At 45.4% G+C, this 13,123-nt stretch overlaps 2 protein-coding genes across 2 annotated transcripts; both read left to right on the top strand.

Annotated features, from left to right (window-relative positions):
* Positions 1 to 1,544: 1,544 nt before the first annotated feature.
* LOC125999538 (A-kinase anchor protein 14-like) lies at positions 1,545 to 10,748 on the top strand. Its single transcript, XM_049767619.1, has 6 exons — positions 1,545 to 1,619; positions 6,051 to 6,212; positions 6,302 to 6,393; positions 8,784 to 8,963; positions 10,040 to 10,092; positions 10,535 to 10,748. The coding sequence occupies exons 1-6, from the start codon at positions 1,559 to 1,561 to the stop codon at positions 10,653 to 10,655; spliced, it is 669 nt and encodes a 222-aa protein (XP_049623576.1). The 5' UTR covers positions 1,545 to 1,558; the 3' UTR covers positions 10,656 to 10,748.
* Positions 10,749 to 12,156: 1,408 nt separating this feature from the next.
* Positions 12,157 to 12,777, top strand: LOC125999556 (casein kinase I-like). Its single transcript, XM_049767642.1, has one exon. It carries the CDS (start codon positions 12,205 to 12,207, stop codon positions 12,544 to 12,546), a length of 342 nt encoding a protein of 113 aa, XP_049623599.1. The 5' UTR covers positions 12,157 to 12,204; the 3' UTR covers positions 12,547 to 12,777.
* The last annotated feature ends 346 nt before the right edge of the window (positions 12,778 to 13,123 follow it).

Consider the following 13,123-nt stretch of genomic DNA (forward strand, 5'->3'; position numbering starts at 1 on the left):
TAAATAACTTTTTTTTTGGCCATAACTACAACATTCAGGGGGTTCTCCTGGCTCTCAGCTTAGAAATCACTCCTGGTAGCTGGGGGGAACCTCTATTTTTAACATATCATTTCCCCGGTTATATATAAAGATGCTACTGACTAGTGATAGCTTGTTTTAGATTGATGGAGAGAACATCCATTTCATCTATTTTTATAAACTATAGTCACTCACTAACCAAATACAAAATAAAAGCTCCATAAGTTATTATATAATTGAATATTACATATTTATAATATACCAATATATTACAAGTAATATTAATATTATAAATATTATGTATTATCTATCATATATTTAAATATATAATCTACATTTAAATTTTGTATAAATAAAAATTAATATAAATATTGTTTATATAAGTAAAATAAAAATGTTTGATAATCATTATTAATTTTATAAGTTCTAAAATAATGCATAAGATAACACTTTATATAAATACTATATATTTAAATATATATTTTCAATATACTTAAATATATAAACATTACTACATTACAGTTATATAATATATATTATTATCTGAAATTCCTTGTTACATGTTTTCAAAACAATCATAACAATATTAAACCATGAATAAAAGAGTTCCAATTTGAAAACAAAAGCTCCAAAATTAAGGATTGGAGAGATAGAACAGTGCTTAGTGCTCTTGACATGCGTGGAGCTGGGAATGATTCAATCCCTTGTTCCCATCTGGTTAGCCAGCACGGCCAGGAGGGATCGCAGTGTGCAGAGCCAGGAGTTCAACTGCAAGGACAGAATATTTACAGAGAGGACATGGGTAGAGGGAAGTGGACACTGCTGAAGGATTGGTGTTGACCCATTGTAAGCCTGAAAGCCAAGAATGAATGACTAACTTCACGACAGTGAACTAGAATAAAACTTAGAAAAAGATCCTCACCCAGGCCCTAGGGGCTCCTGAGGGGCATCAATGACTTGCCTGTCCACATTTTGTCCCGCGTGGCAAGGGTGGCTGATCACCTCTCTCTCCCGCTGGGCAGAAGTTGATTGCACATGCTGGTCTGGTCACGATTTGGAGGCCAGAACGGGCTGCATGAGCCCTCCCGGCCCCCTTCCTCGCTGGGCGCCTTTGGAACCTTCCTGGGCTCCGGGCCCACCCAGGGAAACCCGCGTTGTCCCGGCAACGCCTGTAAACATTCGCCTGGAATCCGGCCAAGAGAGAGTTTCCGAATCGGTTCCTGTCGCTGCTGCTCCAAGCCAGGCTCGGCCTGGACAGGTACTGGGGGATGGAGATATCTTGGGGCAGGCATGCCCTGTGGAGAGGGCCTGCCCAGGTCCTCTGGGATCTTTGGTTGCTGTTGGGGGACAGTGCCCAGGGCTCCCCCTGGCCCTGCCTTAGGGTTGGGTCCCCCTCCTTTTAGCCAGGTGGGAGAACATGCCTGAAAATCCGACTCCTCCTAAACCGAATTGCTTGTGTAACTTCCCTTCAACTACGGGGTGGGGGTCCCTCTAGAAGTGCTCAGGCCTGACTTCTGGGTCTTCCTTCAGGGATCCCATTATGGACGACTCAGGATTCGAAATGTGGTGCCGGCGATTGACTCCGGGTTGCTGTGAGCAAGGCAAGCAAGCAAGCACCTGACCTACCTACCTACTGTCTCTCTAGCCCCTTATTTCTGTGATGTGTAAGGACTCTGGGATTGAGGCTTGATGAAATATTCAACTAGAACCTACCTGCTGTTTGGAGGTGGATGGGTGGGGTTTGGGGTGGATATGAGTCCTGGAAGAACTCAGGGATTAAACATTTAATTTTTAATGCAGTTGCCAGGGATTAAACTGAGTCATTTGTATGCAAAGCCTACATTCAGACTGTAACATTCTTTCTTTCTCTCTCTCATTTTTTTTTTTTTTTTTTTTGGTTTTTGGGCCACACCCTGTGCCGCTCAGGGGTTACTCCTGGCTATGCGCTCAGAAGTTGCTCCTGGCTTCTTGGGGGACCATATGGGACACCGGGGGATCGAACCGCAGTCCGTCCTAGGCTAGCGCAGGCAAGGCAGGCACCTTACCTCCAGCGCCACCGCCCGGCCCCTCTCTCTCTCATTTTTATTTTTGATAAAATAAACCAAAATTTGGGGGGATTACTATTTCTTTCGTCTCACTCATTATGTATTTATAGAAAGGCCCTGGATTTTTGGGTATTCATTTTGTAACCTGACATTTTACTATACAATTCTATTGTTCCTGCTTTTTTGGTAGTCTTTATGATTTTCTGAATATAGTTTCATGTCATCTGAAAACTGTGATAGTTTGATTTCTTCCTTTCTACCTGATGCCCTTGATATCTTTTATTACCTGATTGCTGTGGGAAATACTTCTAGTACTATATTGCATAGAAGTGGTGAGAGGGGGACAACCTTTTGTGCCAGATCGTAGAAGAAGGGCTTTTATTTAGTTGCTTTCCATTGAGTACAAGGTTTGCCGTGCCTTGTGGTAAATGACTTTGACTATACTAAGGAAAATCCTTAAATGTCCATCTTGTTGAGAGTTTTTATTATGAATGGCTGCTGGACCTTGTCAGTTGCTTTCTCTGCATCCACTACTATGATCATATGCTTGTTGTACTTTGAGGGGGGGTTGGGTCACACCTGGCAGCACTCAGGGATTACTCGTGGCTCTATGCTCAGAAATTGCTCCTGCCAGGCTCGGGGGACCATATAGGATGCCAAAATTCAAACCACTGTCCTCCTGCATGCAAGGCAAATGTCCTACCTCCATGCTATCTCTCAGGGCCCGGTTTTTGTACTTTTTTTAAATTGGTATGGTGTATTACATAGATGGCCTGTGTATGTTAAACCACCTTTGTATTTTGAGTACAGGTTCTTTTTCAAACATCTTGTCTTACAGGTGCTACTTTTTCAAAGTCCTCTCTTTGAGTACAGACTACTGGGAAAAAGTTCCTGTAATGGCAGAGAGCTTTTAACCCCCCCTTGGCAATTAGAACCTTTATACACTTGGTGCCTTCCTAGATCTCAGGATTTGTTAACACAGGGGATGTAGCCATCAGCAGCAGTCCACTTTAAAGGTTTGAAAGAATTCACAAGCGAATCCATCTGTACCTAGGCTTTCGTATTGGGGAAGAGTTTTGAGTGCTGTTTTAATTTCTTCAATAGTCATGGGTCTGTATGGCTATTTCAAATTATCTTGGTTCAAACCTGGGAGGTTATACGAGTCCAAGCATTTATCCATTTCTACCAGGTTTTCTTGTTTTGTGACAGAAAGATTCTCAAAATAATCTCTGATTACCATGTGGATTTCTATAGGATTGTGTGACATACCTCTTTTCATTACTGATTTAGATGATTAACTTTCTCTCTCTTTGTGTCTTGCTAAGTTTGTTGACTTTGTGTCTTGTTAAATAATATTGCTTATTTTTTCAAAGAATCAACTCTTGCTTTCACTGATCTTTTGGGTAGTATTTTCGGGGGATGTCCAGCTCATTACTTTATGCTCTAAATTTTATTATTTCCTTCTTCTGCATACTGTCACCACACTTTGTTGTTCATTTTCCAATTTCTAAAGCCATGCCATTTATTTATGTGGGCCTCTTCTTCCTTCCTTAGGAATGCTAGCAAAGCTATCCATTTTCTTCAGCCTTCTGAAGGGAGGTGTTTGCTTGAAGGGCTGTTTTCCAACCTTTGACTTAGAGTCTGCTTTTGTTCTGACTATTCAAATGTGTTTCTTTTTTTTCCTTTTTTCTTTTTCTTTTTTTTTTTTTTTTGGTATTTTGGGCCACACCCGGCGATGCTCAGGGGTTACTCCTGGCTGTCTGCTCAGAAATAGCTCCTGGCAGGCACGGGGGACCATATGGGACACCGGGATTCGAACCAACCACCTTGGGTCCTGGATCGGCTGCTTGCAAGGCAAACGCCGCTGTGCTATCTCTCCGGGCCCTCAAATGTATTTCTTGTACTCTATGTCTCTTCTTGGTGCACTGGCCCATAGAGTTTGAGAAAGATTATTTCCCACAGACAACTGTCCTAACAATGTGAATGAATGAGGGAAGTAGAAAGCCTGTCTTGACTATGGGGGTGGGGGGTGGGGTCGGGTGGGGTGGGGAGGAGGAGGGAGATTTGGGACATTGGTGATGGGAATGTTGCACTGGTGAAGGGGATTGTTCTTTACATGACTGAAACCTAACGACAATCATATTTGTAATCAAGGTGTTTCAGTAAAGACAATAAAAAAGGAGAAAGATGATTTCCACGGGATTTTTGTGCCATCTTTTGGGAGAAGTTTGGTGTGTTTGTGGGCTTTCTTTTGTCTTAAAATAGATCCTTCAGCTATTTTTAAGGTTGGTATTGTGTTTCTCATGTTCCTGAGCTGCTGTTTATCCATGTAGCTTTGGATCTTTCCTTCATACTTGAATAAAATCTGGCTGAATCTTGGTGAAGTGTTCATTTCACTGAGTTTATCACTATACCCCACCACTGCCTTTGGGCTAGCGTGTTGCTTGTGATAAATCTGCTGTAAATCTTATAGGTGCTTCTTTGAATTTAATCTCCATTTTGGGTCTTGCTCCTTTCAGTATTCTATTTCTATCAGCGGTTTTCATCACTGTGACTCGAATGTGCTTTGTGAAGCTTTTATCTGGCTGTCTTTTAACTGATTCTCTTCAAGCATCCAGAATGTGGCTGTAAGCACTCTTCAACTCTGGGAACTTCTGAGTGATGCTGTCTTTAACTATTGTTTCCTCATGTGGGTTTTCTTTCTGGCTATCTGGGAACACATCATTTCTGATTACCACCCCCTAAAGGTCTATTTTGGGGGGGGAGGGTTTGATTCATACCCGGCAGCGCTCCGGGGCTACTTCTGGCTCTAAGCTCAGAAATCACTCCTGGCAGGCTCGGAGGATCATATGGGATGCTAGGATTTGAACCACCGTCCTTCTGCATGCATGGCAAATTTCCTAACTCCATGCTATCTCTCCAGGTTCCCTGTTCTCTTATTTTGAGTTTCTTTCCGTCTTCTGTTCATTTATTTCAAGGCTCTTTTACAAACAAATTTGTTGCATGGAGGTGTTTGCCATTCATCTTCCATCTCACTGATTGTGTTCTTGGCAGCTTTTTATCTGCTGGTGAGGCTTTCCAATAAGCTTCTCATTTCACCTACCAAGTTTTTCAGTTCTGTCATTTCTGTTTCAAGTTTTCTCATGTCTCTTCTCATATCCTCTCAAGTCTTCTTAACTGTCCGTTCCATGTTTTCTTTAAATTCCTTGAACATCCTCAACGTTTCCTCTCTAAACCCTAATCAGAATCTATGTGAGTGGCTGATTCGAATTGGGTCTTCAGGACTTTCATCTTTATCCACTAAGCAAGATGGGGTCCTGAGTTGCTTTCCCACGATGAACTTTGTGGTGTGACATTTTTAAAAATGTTTTGCGGTGGGGCTCTTTGACTAGAAGGAGTGGCTAAACGTTTCTCTGGGCACACTAATGTGAGTTCAGTTGGTTCTTTTGATTCAAAAAGCCTCCTTCCCTTTACACCACCACTGCTGTGTCAACAGTCCCGTCTGTTTCAGGACCATGTTCTTCTCTGGGCTCCAACTATGCAGTCATCAGCATTCCATGGATCCTGGGACAGGGGCAAACACCATATACTTCCCATCTTCTGACCCCATGGAAATAGAGTGGCCCACAGCTATAGGAGACTTGTGGCCCAGAAGAACGTTGGTCTCCTGGGAATCGAGTAGTCCCCCGAGTGGGGGACACCTGAGCCAGTGTGAGCAGCCTAGACCTGCTCCCTGAAGTGGTTTACCTTTGTCCAGGCTCTTTCTAGTAGTTTTGGAAAAAGATTTATAGATTCAGAGGCCAATCACGATGAGGGACTTATTTAATGGGGCACACTCCATTTATGGCTGGCTGGAACTAGACTGTAGGACTCCATGGAGACAACCACTTCCTGTGTTGTGAACGTTTGTGGGGAACTCGGCACTTGTCTAGATAAAGGCTTGCTTGCATAGGAGGTGATGATAATGTCCTTAGTTTCTTTCTGCAGGTCAGTATATCGAGCCAATCAAAAAGGTCAGATTTGCGGACCCATTGGTGATAGATGACAGCATTATAGACCTGAGAAGAAAGCAAAAGGAAGAAGAAGCTGCTCTGAATGCATTTGCTCTGAACTTTGTTAAGAGTATCCTCAATTCTGTGATCTTGCCAGGTAGTAATCCTGCTTGGGCTTCTAGGGTCTTGTGTGATGATGTAATACCACACTGCCTGGTCGCTAATCATTTCATTTGTTCTTTACAGCAAAGAAAAGGCCTTTCAGAACCCTACGAGCCCTCACACATGGGGACTTCACTGAAGAAACTGGTCTTAACCATATTGATGCATTGGTGGCGGTGAGTTCCCCACCCCCAAGGGTACAAATCAGTATTTTGGGGGGAACTGGAGAGATAGCACAGTGGAACGGCTTACACGATGCAGACCCAGGACAGAGCTGGGTTCAATTCTGGGCATCCCATATGGTCCCCTGAGCCTGCCAGGAGTGATTTCTGAACGGTGCGAGGAAGTAATCTCTGAGCACTGCCGGATGTGGCCCAAAAACAAACAAAACAAACCAAAAAAATGATTTCCCTCCTCCCTACCAGCAGCCACAGAAGAATAATTTGATGGCAAGTTTGAGGTCTTCCTGGCACCTTGCATGTGGCCAATCTCAGTATTACCTAGGACCCCCTGAGCACCACCAAGTGTCACTCCCAATCACAGCTTGGTGCGTGGGTGTGGCCCACTTTCCCCCCAGAAAGATAAAAGTTGGACTTTAGCAAACTTTAGGAGTGACAATCAGAGGTAAGTAGAATCTGGATTCCAAGATCAAGAGTGGTGACTGAGCAGGTAAAGCACTTGTCTTGCACGCAGCTGACCCAGGTTTGATTTTCATCATCCCTGTGTCCCAAAAGCCCACCAGGAGTAATTGTTGAGGACAGACAAAGTCAGGAATAGTCCCTGAACTTTGTTGCGTGTGGCCTCCCTCCACCCCAAATAAATCAAAATGGGTTTTAGTCTTTTTTCTTGGATTCTTTTCCAAAAGTTTTGTTTCTGTTTTTTGGGCCACACCTGGCAGTGTTCAACAGATCAGAATGGGTTGCACTTTGGTCAGTTGTGTGCAAGGCAAGTGCTCTACCCACTGTACTGTATACCCAACCCCACAGTGACAGGCATTTCTGATGAGAAGTTTTCCCAAGGTTCCGGAAGAGGTGCTGAGCCTGCCGTACATTGAGCGAGTGTGGTGGTGGTGGTGGTGGTGGGAGTGTGTGTGTGTGTGTGTGTGTGTGTGTGTGTGTGTGTGTGTGTGTGTGTGTGTGTGTGTGTGGTGTGTGTATGTGCCTGTCTGTGTCTGTGTGGTAGATTTTGAGCTATTTTTACTGACCAAAATTATGGCCAAAGCATTGCTAAGGATTCACAAGCAATCTTCTGCAGTTGATTTATTCTTGAGTCACACTTGGTACTGATCAGGCTTTCTCTTAGATCTGCATTAAGTGGTCAGCACTGGTGATGCTTGGAAAACCTTATGAGGCTCTAGGTTTTTAACCTGGATCAGCTATGTACAAGAACTGTAATAGTTGCACTATCTCTCTAGGTTTGATTTTTTTTTTTTTTGCGTGTGTGGGGGAAACACCTGACTGTGCACAGGGTAACTCTCGACTCTGCACTCAGGAATCACTCCTAGTGGGGAACCATATGGGAAGCTGGGGATCAACTCCAGGTTAACCCCGTGAAAGGCTGACTTCCTACCTGGTGCGCTATTGCTCTGGACTCATCTCTTCAGCTTTTTGTTTATTTTTTGTCCACATTTGTCAGTGTTGTTTGTTTACTCCTGGTCTGCACTCAGGCAGCCTTTCTGACAGGCTTTGGAACCTTAGGGGTTCCAGGTCCAGGATTCAGGATAACCATCATGAACCAGACTGGTGCAGGCCTGAACCCTAGGGAAAGCAATACAGAGATCAGGCCTGCCCCGTTCCTGAAATAAGATCAGGACCCTCCCCAACCCCTCGTCCAGGTCTCTAGGAAAACAAGGACTTCATGACAACACAGAAGGCTCAAAAACATGATGCATTTGGTCAGAATGGCCTAATATCTGCTTCTGTACATCTACTTTGCCTAGATAAGGGTTGTTAGGAATGCAAACATTGGCCTTGAGTACTTTTTGAATGTATATACATTGTGTGTCTACTCCATATTCCGGCTCGCTGAGTCTCCTAGTCTTGGGGGCCTTCAGCCTTCAGACATATGTATTTGTGTACTCACCTTCATGTCCTCTATTCTGTGCAGTGAAGTAACACTCTTGGCTCTGCCCTCAGATCACTCCTGGCAGGACTCTGGGGAACCATAAGACGGGAGTTACTGGGGCTTGTACCTGGGTCTGCTGCATGCAAGGCAAATGCCCCTACCTGTAGTATCTCTCCAGCCCTGCTTCCCCCATCTCTTTGTTTTGTTTTGTTTTTAGGTCACATCTGGCATTGCTCAAAGCTTATTCCAGGCTCTGTGCTCAGGAATCCCTCCTGGTGGGCTTGTAGGATCATATGGGGTGCCGGGCATGGAACCCTGGTCAAACAATGCCGTACCCGCTTTACTATTGCTCCGGCCCCGCCTGCCACCTCGCTGTTGTGATTGCCATGAGGATCCCCCAGGAGAAGTGTTCCCCCCCTTTTGTGAAACCCGGTACTGGAGTGCTGGGGCACAAGTCTGCTTCTCTCTCTCTAAGTGCATTTTCTTTTGGCTTCTGAGACAGATATGGAAGCATGAGTCCTGCTGGGTGCATTACACAGAATTCCTGGATAAACAAGATGTTCACCATAGCATCCTCTACAACTACCGCGTGAACTGGAGCATCCCGACTGCTCAGATCCCCATCCCCAAAATCGAAACAACGATGGACTTCACCATCAAGTTCAGCAAAAGCAAGCCTCCGGTAAACTCTTTCTTGGAGGCCTGGTACTCTTGGGGGAAAGAGTTGGCATTAAACATGGTGGGGGCTCCTCTCTGGCAAGTTGCATTATGGTGACACTCTTTGTAACGTGGAACCATCAAGAATGGTTGCTGTCCCATGAGTATGGTGCCTGTATGTGCCTCTAGGTCTGGACTTCCATACATTAACTGGGCTCTGTACTGGGGCGCTTTCTGTCTTTGGAGAAGCCTGTGTGCCTTTTTGAGTTCAATTGTCTCTTTTCTCTCCTGTCCCTCCTTTCTTCTGAATTTCCAAATAAAACCTGTTATGACTTCAAAAACAAAACAAGAGTTTGGTCCCAAGGGACCAAACAAAACAAAGCCAAGTTCCATCCTTTGCCTTTGTCCAGCCACTGGGCAGCAGACCATAGATGAATACTCCCTCCCGTCCAATGCTGCAGGAACACCTTGTCTCCTAGTTTTCCTCCTGCTTCAGGACCATTCTTCCTCCCAGCCGACTGGCCTTGCCTGCTGTCAGAACCTCCTCATAGTACACTATTTTGCAGATCAGGTCTTTTTTTGGTTCGGTTTTAGGCCACACCCAGCACAGTTCAAGGCAAACTTCTAGAACTGAGCTCAGGGATTGTATGGGGTGCTGGCGATCAAACTGGGATTTCTTCGTGCAAGACAAGCACCCTACCTGCTAGTCTGGCCTCCAGTTTTCCTTTATTCTGATTTATGCACCACACCCAGCAGTAATCAAGTGTCACTTCCTGGCTCTGCACTCAGGATTTTCTCCTGGCAGGCTCGGGGGACCATGTGGGATATTGAGAATCAAGATCAGGTCCACCGCAAATGCCCTCCTTACCTACTGTACTATCGTTCCAACCATCTTATGGAGATTCTTCAGGTTGTTGCAAAAACAGATCTTGTGGGGAAAAAGAGGTTTGCAGAAACAGAGAATTCTAGAGATTTCTGAATAAAATAAATAGAACCAGGGAAGTGTCAGTAAAATTTCTGGTAAAACAAGAGAAATGCAAACACTGTAAGTCAGAACTGCTGTTCTAGGTTGACAATTGTCTCTTTTTTTTTATCTTGTAGAGGGCCCCCGTTGATATCACCTATAAATTGGATCACCAGACATTCATTCAAAGGTAAGGAACATTTGGAGCAGGGGTCCTCAAACTTTTTAAACATGGGGCCAGTTCACTGTCCTTCAGACTGTTGGAGGGCCAGATTATAGTAAAAACAAAACTTATGAACAAATTTCTATGCACACTGCATATATCTTATTTAGAAGTGAAGAAACAAAATGGGAATAAATACAACATGTGGCCCGCGGGCCGTAGTTAGAAGACCCCTGATTTGGAGACTCAATAAGAAACACGATGGCAAGATCACCTTATTTCAGGAATCCTGAAGGTCTATAATTCGTTGATCCCCAGGGGTTACTCCTGGCTCTGCACTCAGGAATCACTCCTGGGGTGCTCTGAGGACCAAATGGGATGCTGAGGATTGAACTCAGTTTAGCTGTGTGCAAGGCAAGTGCCCTCCCTGTTCTCCTCTCGCTGTAGCCCTGTTTTTCTCCTTTTGCAGGCCAGAAACTATGCAATTTCAAGAAAAATGGATGAGGGAATTTCTTCTTGGAAAATATACCTTACTGGACGCAGTTCCCGTGACAAGACATGCATATGACCTTGAAAAAATTAAGTTATAGAATGGCATTTCTAACTCATGTGTCAAACAAAAATTACTGCATGTCAAACGACAGAACATTTATGGAACAATAAAATTAACGTGTGGCACACAATACAGCTTTGATCCCTTGAGCCCTCAATCTGATCCTAAGCCTCTTGTTCCCACCGTGTCACGTCAGGCCGTCTTAGCTTGCTCTAGTTTCCAATAACACAGACAAAGTTAGCTTATGAGTGATTACTTACAGGTACATTAGATTACATAGGTACGCAGACCAGCACTGTCAGAGAACATATCACACTCGAGATAACACACAAGACAGTGGGTCATGTTTCTTTGCTGTAACCGTAACATCTGTGCAATAAATTAAAAAGGGAGGCAGAAATCTTACAGAGCAAGAGACAAAGTGGGGATGGGTGGTACAAACTGCCTCAGTCAACGTAGTGAAAGAGAACAGATGTCAAATGCAACAGCCCTTCTCTGTGACTTATGCCTCAGGTGTCTAAACATAGTTTGCAGCAGGAACTCTCCCGAGCTGAAACTAAAATACATTTAGCGTGTTCATTCTTCTGTCCCCCGTTTCAAAGACTATGGTTCTTGGGCCCTACATGGCACTGCTCAAGTTCACTCTCACTGGCATGGGGGGGGGGGAAACCATGTGGGCTGCAGGGAATCAAACCCATGTTGGCTAGGGGCAAGGCAAGTGCCACATCCATACCCATTGTACTACATCTCTGACCCCAAGCATTTCTTTTCTTTCATTGACTCAGTAAGTAAGCACTTACTTAACTACTGCTTGGAGGAGACGGAAGCAATTCAATGAGAATCCACGAAATCTTGCAAAATGTAAGTGTTGAAACTATTCACTCACTGAAAAATTAACACCCAAATCCTCCAGAAAACCAAACTAAATGTTCTGAGAAAGTAACAATTTTAGGGGCTGATGAGAGAATAGAGCAAATAGGACCCATGCTTCAGACACACGCAAACACACACATAATTATATATACACTATATATCATTTTGTTTTGTTTTATTTTTGCTTGTTTCTTTTTTGCCATTGCCAGCAATGCTCATGGGTCACCCCAGTGATGCGGAAGGGGACCGGCCATTTGGGATGCTGGGATTAAATCTGGGTGAGCTACATACAAGGCAAAGACCCTACCTGTTCTTATATGTAATATTTTTTTTGGTCTTGGGGTCACACCCGGCAGCACTCAGGTGTTACTCCTTACTCTCCGCTCAGAAATCGCTCCTGGCAGGCTCGGGGGCCATATGGGATGCCGGGATTCGAATCACTGTTCTTCCGCATGCAAAGCAAACACCCTACCTCCATGCTACCTCTCCGGTCCCATACCTGTTCTATATTTTACTTAACCAATTTGTGTTTGGGGGTAACAGCTGGCGGTACTCAGGGATTACTCCTGGCTCTGAGCTCTGGGATTCCTTCTGGTGATGCCAGGGACTGAATGCGGGTCCACTGTTTGTGAGGCAAGTGCACTTGCCCCGCCCTATCTCTCTAGAGCCCCCTGCTTTAAACTATCCAGTCGAAGAACTTCATCCACTGAGATATGAAGCCAGGCAACTTTCTCATGGGCTTGGGGAAGAAAGGCAACCTGTGTACATCATTGACTTTGGGCTGTCCTAGAAGGACCAGGATGCCCCCTCACCAGCATCTCCCCTGCTGTGAAAACAAGAACCTCATGGGCACAGCGCGCTATGCCTCCATCAACACGCATCTTGGCATCGGTGAGCCTCGTGGCCGGCCCTGGCACCAGTTCACACATCTGCCAGGCTTCGAGGATGGGGACTGGGCTTCACGGGCGCTACGTGTGGTCTGGGCCTGTGCTCTGACCATCTCCCCTCTCTCCAGAGCAGTCTCGGAGGGAAGACCTGGCGTCCCTGGACTATGAACTTCAATCTGGGCTTCGTGCTCAGGCACTTAACCTAGGCTCCCTGCCCTGGCCAGGGCTGAAGGTTGCCACGAAGCGGCATAAGTATGAGAGGGTCAGAGAGAAGAATATGTAGAAGCCCATCGAGGTGCTGTGTAAAGGCTACCCGTGTGAGCGTCCGCAGCCCCTGCCAGGGACCTTGGCACGCAGCAGCGGCCCAGGCCTGCAGGCGAGTTGGGGCGAAGCTAGTAAGTGTGGACTTCTTTGTTTGCCAGCTGAGTTTGCCACATACCTGAACTTCTGCTGCTCTCTGCACTTTGAAGACAAGCCTGACTTCTAGTACCTGAGACAGCGCTTCAGGAACCTGTTTCCTCGCCAGGGCTTCTCCGACTACGTGTTCGACTGGAACAAGCTCAAGGTTGTTAGTGCCCTTGTGTGATGGCTCCTCTCCCCTGGGCGGGTCTGGCTTGGGACTAGGCCAGGAGCCCAGAGTAGGGAGCAGAGGAGGTGACTGATGAGTGGGGCCAAGAATGGGGCTCTGGGCTCCTACACAGAGGACGCTTGTTGCTGTCTCTGTCACTGGTTGAGAGAGTGTGTG

This window comes from Suncus etruscus, chromosome X (assembly GCF_024139225.1).
Source record: "Suncus etruscus isolate mSunEtr1 chromosome X, mSunEtr1.pri.cur, whole genome shotgun sequence".
In the NCBI taxonomy this organism is placed as follows: domain Eukaryota; kingdom Metazoa; phylum Chordata; class Mammalia; order Eulipotyphla; family Soricidae; genus Suncus; species Suncus etruscus.

Bases quoted from the DNA above. Each gene is read 5' to 3' on its own strand.
- LOC125999556 (XM_049767642.1), top strand. From the start codon at position 12,205: ATGAAGCCAGGCAACTTTCTCATGGGCTTGGGGAAGAAAGGCAACCTG.
- LOC125999538 (XM_049767619.1), top strand. From the start codon at position 1,559: ATGGACGACTCAGGATTCGAAATGTGGTGCCGGCGATTGACTCCGGGT. The intron at 6,394-8,783 runs GTGAGTTCCCCA...CTTCTGAGACAG, and splicing joins ATATTGATGCATTGGTGGCG to ATATGGAAGCATGAGTCCTG. The intron at 10,093-10,534 runs GTAAGGAACATT...CTCCTTTTGCAG, and splicing joins CACCAGACATTCATTCAAAG to GCCAGAAACTATGCAATTTC.